The sequence below is a fragment of the Peromyscus californicus genome, unplaced genomic scaffold (genome assembly GCF_007827085.1).
Source record: "Peromyscus californicus insignis strain IS unplaced genomic scaffold, ASM782708v3 Scaffold_4__1_contigs__length_199733344, whole genome shotgun sequence".
Classification (NCBI taxonomy): domain Eukaryota; kingdom Metazoa; phylum Chordata; class Mammalia; order Rodentia; family Cricetidae; genus Peromyscus; species Peromyscus californicus.
In genome coordinates, this window is record NW_026294562.1 from 198,319,702 (window position 1) to 198,337,052 (window position 17,351).

At 37.6% G+C, this 17,351-nt stretch overlaps 1 protein-coding gene across 1 annotated transcript; it reads left to right on the forward strand.

The window, feature by feature from the left end:
- Nucleotides 1–16,139: 16,139 nt before the first annotated feature.
- Nucleotides 16,140–17,039, forward strand: LOC128124353 (vomeronasal type-1 receptor 4-like). Its single transcript, XM_052760490.1, has one exon. The coding sequence runs from the start codon at nucleotides 16,140–16,142 to the stop codon at nucleotides 17,037–17,039; it is 900 nt and encodes a 299-aa protein (XP_052616450.1).
- Nucleotides 17,040–17,351: the final 312 nt, after the last annotated feature.

The window sequence follows — 17,351 nt, forward strand, 5'->3', positions numbered from 1 at the left end:
GAAAAGAAAAGGGGAAGTGCTGTGGGATGGTCTGTATGTCAAATGTGTTGCTGATTGGTCAATAAATAAATCACTGATTGGCCAGTGGCCAGGCAGGAAGTATAGGCGGGACTAACAGAGAGGAGAATTGAGAAAACAGGAAGCTGGGTGAAGGAGACACTGTCAGCCGCCATCAGGACAAGGAAGATGTAAAGTACTGGTAAGCCACAAGCCACGTGGCAAGGTATAGATTAATAGAAATGGATTAATTTAAGCTGTAAGAACAGTTAGCAAGAAGCCTGCCATGGCCATACAGTTTGTAACCAATATAAGTCTCTGTGTTTACTTGGTCGGGTCTGAGCGTCTGGGGGACTGGCGGGTGAGAGAGATTTATCCTGACTGTGGGCCAGGCAGGAAAACTCTAGCTACACCCCCCCAACACAGACTCTCACATACTGTCTTTTTCTCACACAAATTCACAAATACAATGGGAACTGACCTAAAATGGCACATGTGCCTTAACAAAAACACAAATACACACAGAGGAATTTTAATTATGAATTTCACGTTAAAGGCCTATGTGCTTATATTTGCTAATTCCTTGATCAAGTCAAAGATTGATAACATAACAAGATTTTAGAAAGACACTAAACTAAAATACATTCAGGGAGCATCATCTGAAGACTAGTAAATGTCATACTTTGTAATAATTTAAGTTACAAAGAAAATTTAAGGTGCAGGTGTAGCTCTGTGGTGGCATCCTTGTCTACCAGAAACAAAGCACTGAGTTGCCTCAACAACCTTTGTTGAAAACTGGAAAGCTCATCCTGGTGTTGCAGTGACATGAGAATGTTACTAAACCAGAAGAAAATTAGAGAAGATACATTTGTCCTAGATGAAGGATAAGCATGACTCATAATTACACCATCACTTTCTACACTGTGTTCCCAAGTTAAAGAGGGAAGGCAGCCACATTGATTATGACCACTGACTTGTGAGAAACACAGCTCCTGCCCCAGACCAAGATGTAGTGCTGCCTAGAAACAACTTTTCTACCACAAGCACTTGCACACTCTGAAGCTTTCCAAGATTAAATAATTACTATTGTCCCAATGAAATCCATATTATTCACATGAAGCTGTTACACCAAAAACTATGATTGTCATAAAATTTTCAGTGTCAATAGCTACAATCCTTTAACACTTTCAAAGTCAGATTTCTTGATTATCTAGAATATTAAATAATCATCTGAGTTTTGTTGTATCATATTCTGTAAATATAGGAATTTTTAGTGGTGGTGGGGCATTTCTTATTTGCTTCTTACACCTCAGAAAAGTTTCCCATTTCTTGAGCAAAATTTTACTGCATCTGTCTCCACCCACAAAACACATTTCTAGACATGTACACTTACCAAATCCACCTTCTTTGCTGGCTCTGCTTCTTATGTGTGATACCAAATGCTCACTTGAATCATCTATGCTGAACTGCCTGTTTTGTGGTCAGCTCCTGACATCCTGAAATCCAGTCCTGTGAGATATGTAGGCAACACAATTCTGAGATAAAGGTCTGAGGTTCTGTGACATCACCTCCCTTCTGAACTGCACTTTTCATTTCAACAACTGTGGCAATGACAGTTATTGCTTTGGGATAATTACTGCAGTTGATTAGAAGTTTCTTCTATGTCTCCCAAGAGGTAAACTTTTCAGGGAGGATCTCATGTTCTCATAACACCTGAAAGACAACAGTCAGAGAGATGTAAGGCATGTCAAAGTTTCATGTGTCAGAATCTTGCAAAGAAGTTTGTGTGCTTCATTGGACTCCAAATTTCTCTGGGTTCTTCTAAACAAAAAGAAATGGATAATTAATTATCCGATCCAAGTTTTGCCTGATATTACAGCACTCACCAGAACAGGGTAAGTCAGGAACTCAGGGACAGCTACTGAAGTGTCTACAAAAGGAAAAACAATTTCATAAACTGTACTAGAAATCAAGACAATCTTTCTAAACTGCATACAAATTAACTCAAGATGATGATTTGCAAATATACTGGAGAAAAATAGAAAAATCACCCCAGCAATGACACAAAGTCTGAATACAGTCCTGTCCAACATAGAATTTATATGCAACTATTATTTACAAATGAAATCAGTTGTTTTCATTAATTATTCTGAAAGCTGAGGCTATCTTCTCAATGGAAAAGCATTGAGTGGGAACCAGAATCACCCAGTAATATTTTTGCCAAAGAAACTGTAGAGTTTTAATTCTTTACAATTATGCAAGAAACAGAAAAAGTAGAGGCATATCATTTGCTGTCTGGACAGTAACCATCCTTCTTTGAGGGTTTTAGGACAGTAGAGACATAGAGCTTTACAATTCACACAAGACATTACTTCTGCTACAATTTTAAGCCTTCAGTTCCAAGAACTTGCTGAGTTACAATAATTAAATTCAATAAAATATCAGTGTAGAAAATTGTTCTGCTCATGGTCAGGGTCTATTACATAGAAAATGTGGTTTGGATGAAAAATATCCCTAGCAGTCTTAGATATTTGAACATTTTTTTGGCCACTGTTTTAGGAAGGATTGGATGGTATAGCCTTGCTGAAGAAAGTAATTACTGGGCAAGGATATGATATTAAAATCCTTGTACATTTCCTGAAAACTATTATGAAGAAATGATCACTCAGCTGCCTGTTGGTTCAGTGTTATTGCTGCCATGCCTGCTTTATGTTTCTATACCTCTCCATCATGAAGAACAGTCAGTTTGGACTCTAAAGAACAAATAGACTCTCTCTTCTGTATGTGATGTCCAGTCATGGTGTCTCATCACAATGAACAATGTAAATAACGCATAATTTTGTAACAGTGAGTGGAATGGTGATATGAAGACTTTGTGTGGATTTGGGGGGAATGTTAAAGAGTTTGGAAATTTGAATTATGAAAATAACTGAATGCTACCAGAAGATCACAATGAAACATTCTAGTTGAAGTCCAAAAAACATTACTGACAAAAATGTGGATTTTAGATCCAGCTCAATAGGTTTCATAATGAATCAATGGCTTTAACAACAATTGTGTTAAAAACCATTTTGTGGCATTTTGTCAAAGAATACATCTGTTTTCTGACTAAATCCTGAGAATTTACATTAAGCAGAATATAAAAGTGATGAAATTATTTTCTTGTCCAATAATGTCTAAAATGGCATAACAGTGACTCTGTGGAATGGTTATCACTGATATCTCTTATGAAGGTCTACAGTGAAAAAGAGCAAGTAGGGCAGAAAAACACAGATTGGGAAGAAAAGGCACCAGAAAACTTAGTACTACAACCAAGGCATGACATAGACTCAAAGAAATGCTGTACGTGTTGAGCAGATTAGTGCCATTAAAGAGAAACAACCTGATCCTTACTGGAATTATTAGTAAAGTGTTATGAATGCAAAATTCTACCCAGCTTAGATTTCAGGGAGTGAAATCATAAAGCCTGAGCAGCTGCTTATTTCTAAAAATAAGTGCTTCAGCATAAAAAGATGGTGTAATTATGGTTGATGGTGGTGAGGGTCCATCTAAATATAAATGAGTATCTTCACATTATCTTTCATGTGATACTATTATTGAATGTTTGATAAATGCAAGGTTTGCTCTTTCAATAAATTTTAGGGTGCCATGGAGGACAGATGTTGTATGTGAGGGAGTCCTGTTGAGGACATGGAAAGTCATTTCCTAAAGCTGTGAAAGTGGAGGCTGGCAAATTGCAGTGGTGAGCACAGAAGCTGGATATGTCAGAGTGTGGATGTAGTGAGCAAAAAGAGCTTGACACAAGGAGTAGAACTAACCTTAGAGAAGGATTATGTTATGTGTAACAAATTTAAAGGTGTGTAACAATTTTGAACCTTAAATCCCATATACAAAATATGGAGCTACATGCATTCTGCTTTCCCTACTCAGTTTCTGTCTTGCTTTGCTCCAATATTTCATTACTATGTACCCATACTTCATGGTTAGTATTGAAATTTATATTCTCTATCAGTCTGTATTGGAAGCATTAATATGAGTTTTGATATTATAGTGGATTACATTTAAGAAATTGCTGTTAGTCTCAGAAGAAACTTTAGATGTTGTACTTTTGAACTGTGTTCAGACTTGTAAACTTGCATGAATGCATTTTGTATAATAAGATGATCATGAGCCAGTGGGAGACAAGAGGACAAATATAATTGAATGAGAAAGGCCTTAGCATGTGAACATTTGGTTCCAGGGTGGGGGTGTTCTATCAGATGTTATGAAATAGCTGAATGATGGATAAATCAATGGAGAGAGTACACTAACAGGGGCAAGTTGTGAGAGTGTATATCCCACTTTCACCCCCTTTTTGAGTCTTGTGTGCATAGAACTGTAATCTCTTCACTTCCTATTCTGGTGACCAGCTGCCATCCTTCCCTTCCTTTATACATGCTCCTTCTGAAAGCATGAGATTTAATATACTATTTCTTATATAAATTGTCACAGTCATCATATTTTATAAAAACCACCAAAAGTAAATAACACACACACACTAATGCTCTCCTTCCCAAATCACGTTTTAAAATGTAATCATGTGTCCTCAATCCCTCTTTCACTCATCTTAGACCCATTGCTTTTACTCATAAGATGTGAATGACATTCACTCACACACAAGCACACAACAGACTTGGTGATTGCATCCTTGGAACCAAACTGATGGTACTATTTATGAAAGTTCTGGAAGCAGTGGGAAGTAATATCTATCAGGAAGAAGAGGGTAATTCTTGATTATCAATGTAAGACCATTGATATTGATGGATATTAATGACCACTTATTGTTAATTCCTGTTAATTCTTGGTGGTAGTGTTGTATGTTTCCCTTCTTTGGTATTTGTTTGTATGGGACTATCTATTGCCAGTTGGCAGGCAGACCTCCTGCACACAGGTCAGACTACCATCATCCCCCATCAGACCCTGTAACCCAAGTCCCACATCACTCAAATCCTACCCACCCTACGAGACTGCAACTGTTCCCTGAGACAGAGCCCTCCAGCACCTGATTGGACTAAGAGGTGAGTCTTTAATCTCATACCTAAACACCCCAACCCCTAGGCTTTGGGCCCAGGGGCACAACCTGATGCCCCTACACCACCACCCATTGCAGTCCCAGTTTGAGGCCAGTTTGCAGGCAGACCTCCTGCACACAGGTCAAACTACCACCATCTACCACATGCTAAGACTGCAGCTACTCTCTGAGACAGAGTCCACTCGCGCCAACTGGACTAAGAGCTGCTCCCTGAGATAAAGAGTCCATCAGTATCAACTAGACCAAGAGCTCCCACTGGACCAAGAGTATCAATCAGACCAAGAGAGGCTCCCTCAGACACAGACACCACTTGCACCAAGTGGAGAAAGTGATGGGTAGATGCCAGTGCAAAAATACATTCAACAACATAAAAACCAATATGGCTCCATCAGAACCTACATCAGCAAGTCCTGAACATCCCAACACAGAAGAATCACAAGATATCAACCATAAAAATGACTTTAAGAAGATACTAGAGATCTTAAAAGAGGAAATGAAAAATTCCCTTAAAGAAATCAAGGAAAAGTCAAACAAAAAAATGGGAAGAAATCAGTAAATCCCTTAAAAGCCAAGAGAAAGCAATTAAACATGTGAGGGAAACAATTCAAGATTTGAAAACTGAAATTGGGACAATAAAGAAGACACAAACTGAGGGAATGCTGGAAGTGGAAAATCCAAGTAATTGAACAGGAACTAAAGATGCAAGTATAATCAACAGAATGCAAGATAGGGAAGAGTGGATCTCTGGCGTTGAAGATACGGTAGAAGAAATAGATTCATCAGTCAAAGAAAACACTAAAGCCAACAAAGTCATGACCTAAAAGTTCCAGAAAATTTGGGACACCATAAAAAGACCAAACCTAAGAATTAGGGAAAGAAGAAGGTGAAGAATACCAACTCAAAGGCACAGAAAATATATTCAACAAATTCAAAGAAGTATACATTCCCAACTTAAAGAAGGAAATGCCTATAAAGATACAAGAAGCTTACAGAACACCAAATAGACTGGATCCAAAAAAAAGTCCCCTCGCCACATAATAATCAAACCACTAAACATACAGAATAAAGAACAAATATTAAGAGCTGCAAAGGAAAAAGGCCAAGTAACATATAAAGGCAGACCCATAAGAATAACACCTGACTTCTCAATGGAGACTCTAAAAGCCAGGAGGTCCTCGACAGATGTTATGCAGACACTAAGAGACCAAGGATGCCAACCCAGACTATTATACCCAGCAAAATTCTCAACATAAACAGAATAAAGAAAATATTCCATGACAAAACCAGATTTAAAGAATATCTCTCAACAAATCCAGCCCTACAGAATGCACTTGAAAGAAAAAATCCAACCTAAGGAAATTAGATACACCCATGAAAACTCAAACACTCTTTCTAAAGTATTTGCATTTGAGTCAGCTAGTAAAATATCATTAATATAATGAAAAATTATAGATTTAGGATTTTTTTATGTATCACTTCCAATGGCTCTTGTATAAAATATTGGCACAGGGTTGTGCTACTCAACATTTCCTGTGGGAGAACCCTCCATTGATACCTTGTAACCAGTTGAGAATTATTATAAGTAGGCACCATGAGGTAATCTTTTTCATGAAGGGAGATTGAAAAGAAACAGTCTTTTAAACTGACAACTATAATAGGCCATTCTTTAGGTAATAGAATAGACAAAGGAATTCTGGACTGTGGGGAGACCATTGGCTGAATTACTTTGTTAATTGTTCTAAGGTCTGTTACCATTCTCCATTTACCAGATTTCTTTATAATAACAAATACAGGAGAATTCTAAGGGCTGGTTGATTCTTCAATATGCTGAGCATTGAACTGCTGTTGTACCAGCTCTTCTAAAGTCTGGAGTTTCTCTGTTGTTAAAGGCCATTGATGAACCCATACAGGCTTGTTTGTTAACCATTTTAAAGGTAGAGCTGTTGGTGTCCTTGAAAGATCATTATTTGTTGTGTTCTGCTCTTGTATAATCTGGATGGCTGGTGACCACTCATTAGAATAATATCTTCTAATATTTCTCTCAGAAATATGTGTTAGTTTATTATTTGTTTCTGATGTTGGAGGGATGTTAATTGGAGTATTCCATTGTTGTAATAGATCACGATCCTATAAGTTTATAGCTATGTTAGCCATGTTCCTCTCTGTCCTTCTGGATCTATACATCAAGCCATCTTGTACTCTGTTTCACTTGAGATAATGTTCGGATCCCTAACAGCTGAACATTTACCGCCTGAGGAGGCCAAGTTGGATGCCAAAATTTTGGTGCAATTATCATCATGTCTGCACCTGTGTGTACTAGACCAGGCAACAAAACATCATTTATTTGTATTTTTAATTTTAGTCTTTGTTCATTTATAGAAGTTTGACAAAAAATTTGCTTTATGGCTTTTCCTGAATTTTCTGTTCTCTCTGTCTCAGCTGTTCTATCACCCTGAGCATCCTGGTTTATTCCAATAGGCATATGGTTATTTAATTGCTCTGAGTAGTGGTTTCTTTCATGATGGCAGGAAAGGTCTGAACTAGATTTGCTGTGGGGGCCTACCTGTGGCCCCTCTGAGAGTTTCCTGAGAACATAGGCAAAGGATTACCCTGTCTGTCCCTTGTTGATCTATATTCCTTAGTCCAGTGTTTTCCCTTACCACACCTCTGCCTACTCCAGAAGAAGGGGCATTCTGTTGCCATTGTTCTTTGAAGAAACATTGTTTCTAGGAATGCCCTGTTTACAGTCCCTTTTCAAATATTCTTGCTTTCCACAGCCAAAACATCTGACATTTCTCAAAACTTTTGAAATTGCTTCTCCTATCCACATATCTTCATGGCCATGAGACTCAACATTAATCGTGTCTCTAATCCAATCCTCCCAGGGTGCAGATCTTGCCTTTAATGGCCTGATTATTCTCTTGCATGCTGCATGTGTGTTCTCAAAAGCCTAAGATCTGGTTATTACCTTTGTAGCTTCTGAATTTGGGACCATTCTATTTACTGCTGAAGACAGTCTTCATAAGAAATCCAAGAAGGATTCTTTCGGGCCCTTTATAACTTTTGTGAATGACTCAATTTTCTTTCCTGGTTCCTCAATTCTGTCCATGCATTCATTGCTGCCATGCGGCACAGAATTAAGATTTGGTTATTACATGAATGTTGTTTTTGTATTTCAGCATATTGGCCTTCTCCAAGAAGTTAATCCTGGGAGATTTCCACACCTCTATCCCTCCATTGACTTTCTATGGTCTTAGCCTCATCTCTGTACCATGTGCCACTGCAGCTGTGCTCTGGGTTCCAGGACAGCTGTCACTAATTCTTTTCAGTCTTAAGGAATAATCCTATTACAAGTTGACCAGCCACGTGCTCCTGCTTGATCTGATTTAGGCCTGAGCTCTGGCTCCAACCACCTGAGTTGACGATCTGACTGCAAGCAGCTCCAGCTGTGTGTAGCCACTAACAGCTCTGACTGCTTGCAGTCAGACTGGACCAATTATAGTTCCAGCAGGGCCTGGGGCCTGTAAACTCTGGCCAAGTCAGGGCCTGTAACACTGGCCTGTGAGGCCATCAATGTTTTTTTAAATCAATTGTAGACAAATTTCTAAAAAGTCTTATTAAATAAGAAACACAGAGCCAAATACAGAGTTAAAGCCAAAGAGATCAGACCAAGAGCCACCTAGCTTTAGCTTACCAACAGCAGTAGCTTCCCCTGAGATAGAGACCTTCTAATGTCTGACTTGTGTTTTTATTGTTTTCCTATTCTGCTTTCTCATTGGCTCTAAGCCCAGCCACATGATTTACTCATCACTACCTGTCTATATAGACCTCCTGGCCTCTATGGTTGGTACTGGGATTAAAGGTTCATGTCACCATGCTTGGCTGTGTCCTTGACCACACAGAGACTCTGCCTGCCATGTGATTGGATTAAAGGCATGGGCTACCACTGCCTGACTGCTGTCCCTGGCTTGCTATGACCTTTGATCTCCAGGTAAACTTTATTTATTAACATACAAATAAAATTACATTTCAGCACAATTAAAATATCACCACACCATGATAAAGCTCACTTATAAAAGAAGTGTTTCATTTGGGCTAATGGCTGCAGAGGGAGTGAGCATAAAGGAGGAAGAAGCATGGTCCAGATAGGAGGCCAAGAGATCACATTGATATCCACACAGGAAGCAAAGGATGGGAAATGAAAGTGTGATAATGTTATAAATTCTCACATCCTACCCCTAGTAAATATTCATTCCATACAGGGCACACTACTGAAATGTTTCACACATTCCTTACAGGTCACAGTCAACTAGGAATCAAATGTTCACATGCCTCAGCCTATATAACACATTTATTTGTCAAACGACTAGGCTACTTTTCATATCCATAGGTCCACGGATATCTCATAATACAAAATTCATTTTGTATAAGTGTAGAAGTGTTAACATAGTTCAAAATCCAACATCTAACATTTCTTCTGAGACTCAAGGCAATTTCTTTACTCTGATCCCCTTATACAAGCAAAACTTGTTAATGCTTCTAACACAGACTGGCAGAGAATATGCATTTCAGTTCCCAGAATGAAATAGGTACATGACAAGAAAATACTGCATCAAAGAAATACAGAAACTCATCAGGGATATCACCAAAGATTGTTGTGGTGATATATTGTGAACCCTAATAAAATTTACCTGAAGATCAGAGAACAGAAAAAGGCCACTAGATTAAACATAGAGGCCAGGCAGTGGTGGCTCACACCTTTAATCCTAGCACTAGGGAGGCAGAGATATGTCTGGATCTCCTTGGACTACTTGAGATTGACTTGGTCTAGGAGAGAAAGAAGGCCAGGCAGTGGTGGCACACACCTTTGGTCCCAGTACTTGGGAAGCACACATGCCTTTAATGGCTGGCTGGAGAAAGGTATATAAGGCATGAGGAGACAAGAACTAAAGACATTTTCAACAGAAGCCTTTTCAGATGAAGAAGCTCATTCGGCTAGAAGACTATATTGCCTGAGGCTTTCTCAGGTTGAGAAGTTGGTGAGGTAAGGGGTGGTGGCTGTGGCTTGCTGTACTTCTCTGATCTTCAGGAAAAGTTTATTAGGATAAATAATACATCACCATAGTCTGTAGCTCTATATTTAGTGTCTGGGACTTTAGAGTAAAAGGGTTTAGATCACTACACACCTACAATTTTTGAACACGACACACACATATCTGTCTATGATTAGGTCTACTCTCCATATGTGTCTCTGTTTGCTCAGTATCTCAACAATCTGACATGTTGAACATCCTGTGTTATATGTTGCAATACAGCTTCCACTCTCACAGCTATAAGGAATGGCTTCTCATGGCATCCCAGGGAATCTATGATACACACTGCATGTCTTCAATGGCTCTCAAACTTCAATAGGAAGACTCAGTGACCCACATGCTCCTGCATTTGCCAGGCCTCCAAAGACAGTACTACAAGTGAGACAATACCATATCAGACATCCAGCTTGAGATGCACCCTTAACACCACCGACCTCATTGCAATATCTTTGGTATTTTAATGGAATTACATTTTATGAGCAAGCAACACCTCAAGCTTTCTCCTTTGACATCCAGGAATCTCAGATTGTTAGGATTTTTTTCCCTAAGAACACCCTTCTCACAGGTCATTTAAGGATCAGGATACCCATTTTAATGGTATTAATCCGAACAATTACAGCATCTCTTTTAGGCAATGCCTATTGCTGGAGCATTAATCTTCCTTGTATTCTTTGACTTTCCAAACCATACCCTTTGTATTTCATTCTGCCCAACATGCTGTTTTTCCTGTAGACCAGCATAAGATTTATCAATAATTAGGATTCTTTGGAGTCAGTGTTATACTGTATGTAAATTTCCTGGGCAAAATAAATTAACCAGTCACTCTAAAATTCTGCACCATATAAACTCTCAGGATATGGCATTAAATAGCCATAAAGTTTGTCACATGTCACAAAAATGATTTTTAACACAGTTGGTGTTAAACTCCCTGATTCATTCTGAAATCTCTTAAGCCAGTTTTCTAAGTTCACTTTGCTCTCAGCAAAACAGTTTTCCAAATAGCAAGTTGAGTGGCCCATTAAGTTCTGCTTACAGTCCTCAACTGCTTCTCTAATCCAAAATTCCAAACTCTTCCACATTCCTCCAAAAACAAAGATGGTCAGAGTCTTCATGGCACCATCCCACTCTGGTAACAATTTACACATTAGTTACTTTCCTGTTGCTATAATAAGACACTATAACTGGAAACAACTGACAATAGGTAGAGTAAGTTTGGGCCTTTGTATCTGGATAGCCTATTCATCAAGGCTGGGTAGCAGAGCAGAAAGCAACAGGCATAGCATCAGGAGCAGGAAGCTGAGTATTCACATATTCAATTTGCAGCAGGAAGCAGAGACAGCCAACTGGAAATATACAAGCCTGTTAATATCAAATTCCTCCCCAGTATAGTACTTTCTCCAGGAAGGATGCCTGTAGATGAATTTCTAGACAGTCTTATTATATAAGAAACACAGAGCCAAATACAGGGGTGAAAGCCATAGAGATCAGAGTAACAGGAATAGTCACTGCCATAGCTTCCCAAGAGAACCAGCTTCTTCCTGTCTAACCTGTGCCTTTATTGCCTTGCTGTTCTGCCTTCTCATTGTTTCTTAGCCCAGCCACCTCACTTCCTCGTCACTGCCTGTCTGTACAGACCTCCAGGTCTCTATGGTTGATACTGGGATTAAAGGTGTGTGTCACCAAGCTTGGCTGTGTCATTGAACGCACAGAGACTCTGCCTGCCATGTGATTGGATTAAGGGCGTGTGCTACCACCACATGACTTTTGTTTATGGCTGGTTATCTATGTCCTCTGATCTCCAGGTAAACTTTGTTTATTAACATACAAATAAAGCATCACCACATTTCACATATTACCACAGATGCCCCATCCAAAGTTCCCCAAACAGCATGAACAAGTGATCAACAAGTGTTCAATTTCCTGAGGCAATGGAGGATATTTCTCATTCAAATTAACACATCTTTCCATGTAATAAACATATACCATGCACAGAACAATTTTCTATATCTGTAAATTATTGAAGTGAATTATTTAAATTCATAGAGTTGTGGCAACTGAAGGCCCAAAGGTGAATCTGAGGAAAGTTGTCTTGTGTGGACTTTATAGTTCCCATATCTCTGTTGTTCTTAAACACTCAAAGAAGTATTTCTCCTAGCCAGAAAGCAAATGTTAAGACTCTATCTTTTCTTTTTCTTCACTAATTGTAAAATACTAATGTTCCAAATTTTTCTTCAGAATTCATGGTGTATTGTTCTAGTTGCATGAAGTGATTTTTATATTGAAAATGTAGCCTTGTATTGTGTACTATTTGAAAAATACAGTTGATTTAATTTGTGATATATTGTTTCGTGTAAATTCTTTGATAAGTGGGCTGTGTTCAGAGTTTCTGTTGTTGCCATGGTAATATTTATAACTTTTCCTAGCATATTTCCTTATCATAACGCCATTTAATTTGTAAGCAGTTTTATAAAAATTGCAATCGTTTTCAGTGCTGGTTATGACATCGTGTTTTTTCTAATACAGACACTTGGCTAGACATCCTGGATTTCTGACTATGATGGAGCAAGTGTAGTTACATTGGACAGCACTGGAATCTGATCACTTATAATCAACTACACCTTGTGGAGAAAAATACAGAGAAGACTGGAGGGAAGTAAGACACAAAAATCTCTTTGCAGTATTCCCACACATGAGACCTTCATATTCTCTGGGTCCTCTGTTGCTATTATCCTTCAGGGATCATAAGAATTATAAAAGCCTCTCCAAACACTGTCTCTTTGGAGACACTGACAAGAATTTCATGATGAACTTTTAGATAGGTAATTACCTATCAAATAAAGTTTGTGAAAAATTGTTGACACCCAAATCAAGAGCTGTCATTGCCTCTGTAGGTGAAATGAAAACTGCAGTTCAAAAGGGAGATGAGGTCACAGCTAGAAATCTTTATTTCACAGCTAAGACGCTCCCCCATCCTTGATGCTGAAAATCAGAAATTTCAGTATGTTGTGCAGTTTACACTGACCAAAAATCTCTGCTCAGAGAATCAGTCAGGTAAGTAGTTTGTATTTGGTCTGGGAAGCAAATCCAACTACTAAGAGAAATCTTGGGAAGTGATTATATCTGGAAAGTTGATTCAGAAGTGGGAAATACATGCAGTGAAAATTTAGACTTCAGTTTCTATGACTATCTTGCAGTTTAATACTTTTCCACCATCTTGATTTACTACCACATGTTTGAGTAGATCAAGGGATTAATAAATATAAACATTAAAATATGTATTAATGATAATTTAATTTCTTCTCTGTGTATGTGTGCATGTTTATGAGCATGTGGTCAGGGACATATAAGTTCAAGAGTATACTCTATGTATGTTTGTATGTGTGTGTTGTGTGTGTGTATACGTGCATGAATGTATGTTCAGAGAATAATCTCAGGTTTCTTCTTCTGACATATTTTGCATTTTAAAAAAATTATTATAATATTTTAATAAATATCTTTAAGTGGTCTGGAAAACTCTGAATGTTTTGGACTGGATAGAAAGGGAGCCCCATAGATCTTCATTATTTTCTATTCCAGTGTGTGGGTGACAGATGTGTACTTCCACACCTAGATTTTTATTGACCTGTAGAGAATCAACTCAGGCCCTCACATATCCAAGGCAACACTACTCCTATTGAACCTTCTCCCTAATCAAGAAATAACTTAAATTTTAGGCTACACTATTCCATTGACTATTAGTTCTCCAGTGTAATATCTAAGAATCAATGTATTATCTATGAGTTAATGCCAGGAATCCAGAGTCTGAGGCAAGAGGACTGCAGAAAGTTATAGTCAACCCACATTACAAAATGAGAGCCTTTGAGAAGTCAGTTACCAAAGACATAGAAGTATAACATTTCCAGTTGATTTTGTCACCACACTACATCATGTCACTGATAATAGTGTCCAGCTGAGTTTTTTTTTCATATTGTACTATGGGAACATGAAATCATATCTATATTAAACTGTAAGAGGCAGGATCAATCTTAATGTGTGCTTTGCTTTATAATTTATGAACATTTGCAGTTTCTTTATATTTGTTTGTTGTAAATTTCTTCTTCTTTCATGTACACTGCTTCAGAGCACAGCATTGTCTAAGTATCAACTGAGGCTGTATAATATTAGAGGAAATATGGGGAGGTCTATTGTTTGAAGGTGAATTTTACATCATAATTGTGACTTTGGCAAAATCACAAGAATGGGATGACTGATGTGAAGTTTTATATTTCTTCTATTATACCCAGCTTCTCAGATTCCATAATGCTTCCTTCAATGTGATCAGCATTTTCTGTGTGGGAGATGAACACTATGCTGTTTTTCCCAAAGAAGGAAGGAGGAAGATGACTGACCCAAATCATCATGGCCCAATTAAATAAAACAATCAACTAATTAAAGTAATCCTTTTTTATTTGTGTATTCAGACTACTTACTCCTGAGATGGGGTTCAAGAGTCCAGCCTTGGATATAAGGAAGCAAAGGGACAAGGATTTTAAACCACAGGAGTAGCGGGATTCCAAATAGGGTTTTGACAGGCAAAAGAGTTGGCCTTACATGAGGAGAACATAGGAATTACAAGTTACATTATGACCTCATAAAACAAAGACATGATTGCAAGATGATCATAATGTAGTCATAACAACAGGTATTCATAAAAATCTTTGAAACAACGTTAGTGTTGCAAGATGGTTATATCTTTTAAAATAGAGACATGGTTACTGTTTCCCAAGCAGTACAAAATCATTTGTAATTAAGGTTAAAGATGGGGCTTATTCTTGAGCAACAGATGTTTAATCATAAATAGGAATGGACCCATTTTGCCTTTATTATAAGATGGCTTTTTAGCCTAATATGTAGGCAAGATTGTTCATCATTCTCTACTTAACTTACATATCCCTCTCAACTATTTGATAGGCATTTAGCATTATTTATCTGTGGGGATGGATAAAATTTGTAATGTATCAACAGATGCATAGTCTCTTTATAAATTATGCCTGTTTGGTTAGCACTGAAAGAACAAAAGTAATACAGGTAACCATTTAGTCCTCTTTTCCAGGAATTTCCTTTATATCTAATATTCCAGTCCATTGTTGAGAATAGATGTACACCAAATATAAGGAGAGCTGGTGTTTCCTATACATCTGTTACCTCACAATGACACCAGTCATTGGATTTCATTAGCAAAATTGGACATTCTTTGTTAATTCCTTACTAAGTGTGATCATTTTCTCCCTGATTTCCATTAAAGCGATTTAATTACTTTCATTCTGTTGTCCATTTGAAAATTTGCCACACAATACACCCTGTATCTCTTTAATCTACAGTTCTTTATCTGTGTGAAAAAGTGTTCCTGACTATGTCTGTGTCTATTTTTATAAAACTTGATGATACATAGCTCTTTGCATAATTGTGTTTTAACTGTATAATAAACATTCTATTATATAAGAACAGAAATATCCTTGTTGTGGAGATACAAATTGATTTTAATGTTTAAATTTCAGATGAGATAAGCATGAGTTTCCTTCATGCTGTTGTAAGAGTGGTTAAAGTCATTTTATTTTCCATATGACTTGTAATTAGAAGTTCCTTTTAAAATTAAAAACCCAATATCCTTTCCATTTGTACTCACTGGCCATTGTTTCTGAAACAGCACCACAGACTTACTGCTAATATTGACATTTTAAAGCAAAGTTCTGCAACTTCTTTCAATAAATATGTACAATAAAGACATCAGCAGTTTCACTGAAAAATATTCTTTTACAAATATTATTGACAAAATAATTTCATGAATCTAAATCTTCTTCTGTGCTCACAATATCTTTACAGTCTTAAGAACATACAGTTTTCCCACATCAAGAGCTAGGCTTCAAAATTTCAAGTCACTGTTTTGCTCAGAGAAGTGGTTTTTGGAACTGTTTAAGGAAAATGTTTTAAATGACAGAATGGACCACAAGGATTTGACAATAGGAATAGTGTTCTTACTTCAGAGTACAGTTGGAATTGTTGGAAATTTCTCTATTCTTTCCTGCTATCTCATCCATTACTGCACTGAACAGACATTAAAGACCACAAATCTGATTCTTACACACATGCTCACAACCAACTCCTTGATCATTCTTTCTAAAGGATTACTCTATATAATGAGAGCTTTTGGGGTGGAAGGGTTCATCAGTGATTTTGGCTGCGAATTTCTTTTGTATATTGAAAGACTAGGTAGAAACATGTCCATAGGCACCACCTGCTTCTTGAGTGTTTTCCAGGCCATCACCATCACCCCTGTGAACTCTTTTTGGGTGTGTCTTAAAGTCAAAGCTTCAAAGCACATTAGTCTCTTCACTTCCCTCTGCTGGATTTACTACATGTCAATAAATATGGTTTTCCCTTTGTATAAATATACTAAGAGGAACAGCAATAATCAGACACATAAAAGTGGCATGAAATACTGCTCCACATCAGGTCATGATGACATTTCAAGGTCATTATATACAGCATTTTTTGTTCTTCCTGAAGTTTTGTTTTCTGTCATCATTGTTTGGTCCAGCACCTCCATGATTATCATTCTGTATAGGCACAAACAACAGGTTCAGCATATCCGCAGCACCAATGTTTCCTCCAGAACATCCCCTGAGTCCAAAGCCACCCACCGCATAATGGCTCTAGTGTTCACATTTATAGGCTTTTATGCCCTTTCTTCCATCTTACAAGGTTGCATTGCTCTCATATATAACCCTGGTTGGTGGCTGATGGACATTACTGCAATTATTTCGTTGTGTTTTCCTACTTTGGGGCACTTTGTTGTGAGCTATAACTCACAGTACCAATGTTCTGCTTTTCAGGAGTAAGGAATCCAAAAATCTCACAATGTTATCACAATGTTATACGATTGTATGGTCTCTTTCCCACATTATCTAAATTTTCAGTTTCTCTTTTTATATAAAACATACAGCTATGCCACATGCATTAGTCTTCTTAAGGGAAACACAAGCCTTGTGTTGGGTTTTAAGTTGTTGTAACTACTATCTATAATATCATAGCAGATGTGAATGAAACATGCTGTTCTTTTGTGAGAAAATTGTACTCTGTTTTTATAAATCATAAATCCACTTCCTTGTGGCAAGTTGAATTGAGTTGGACCTCAATTCTTTAATGTCAGT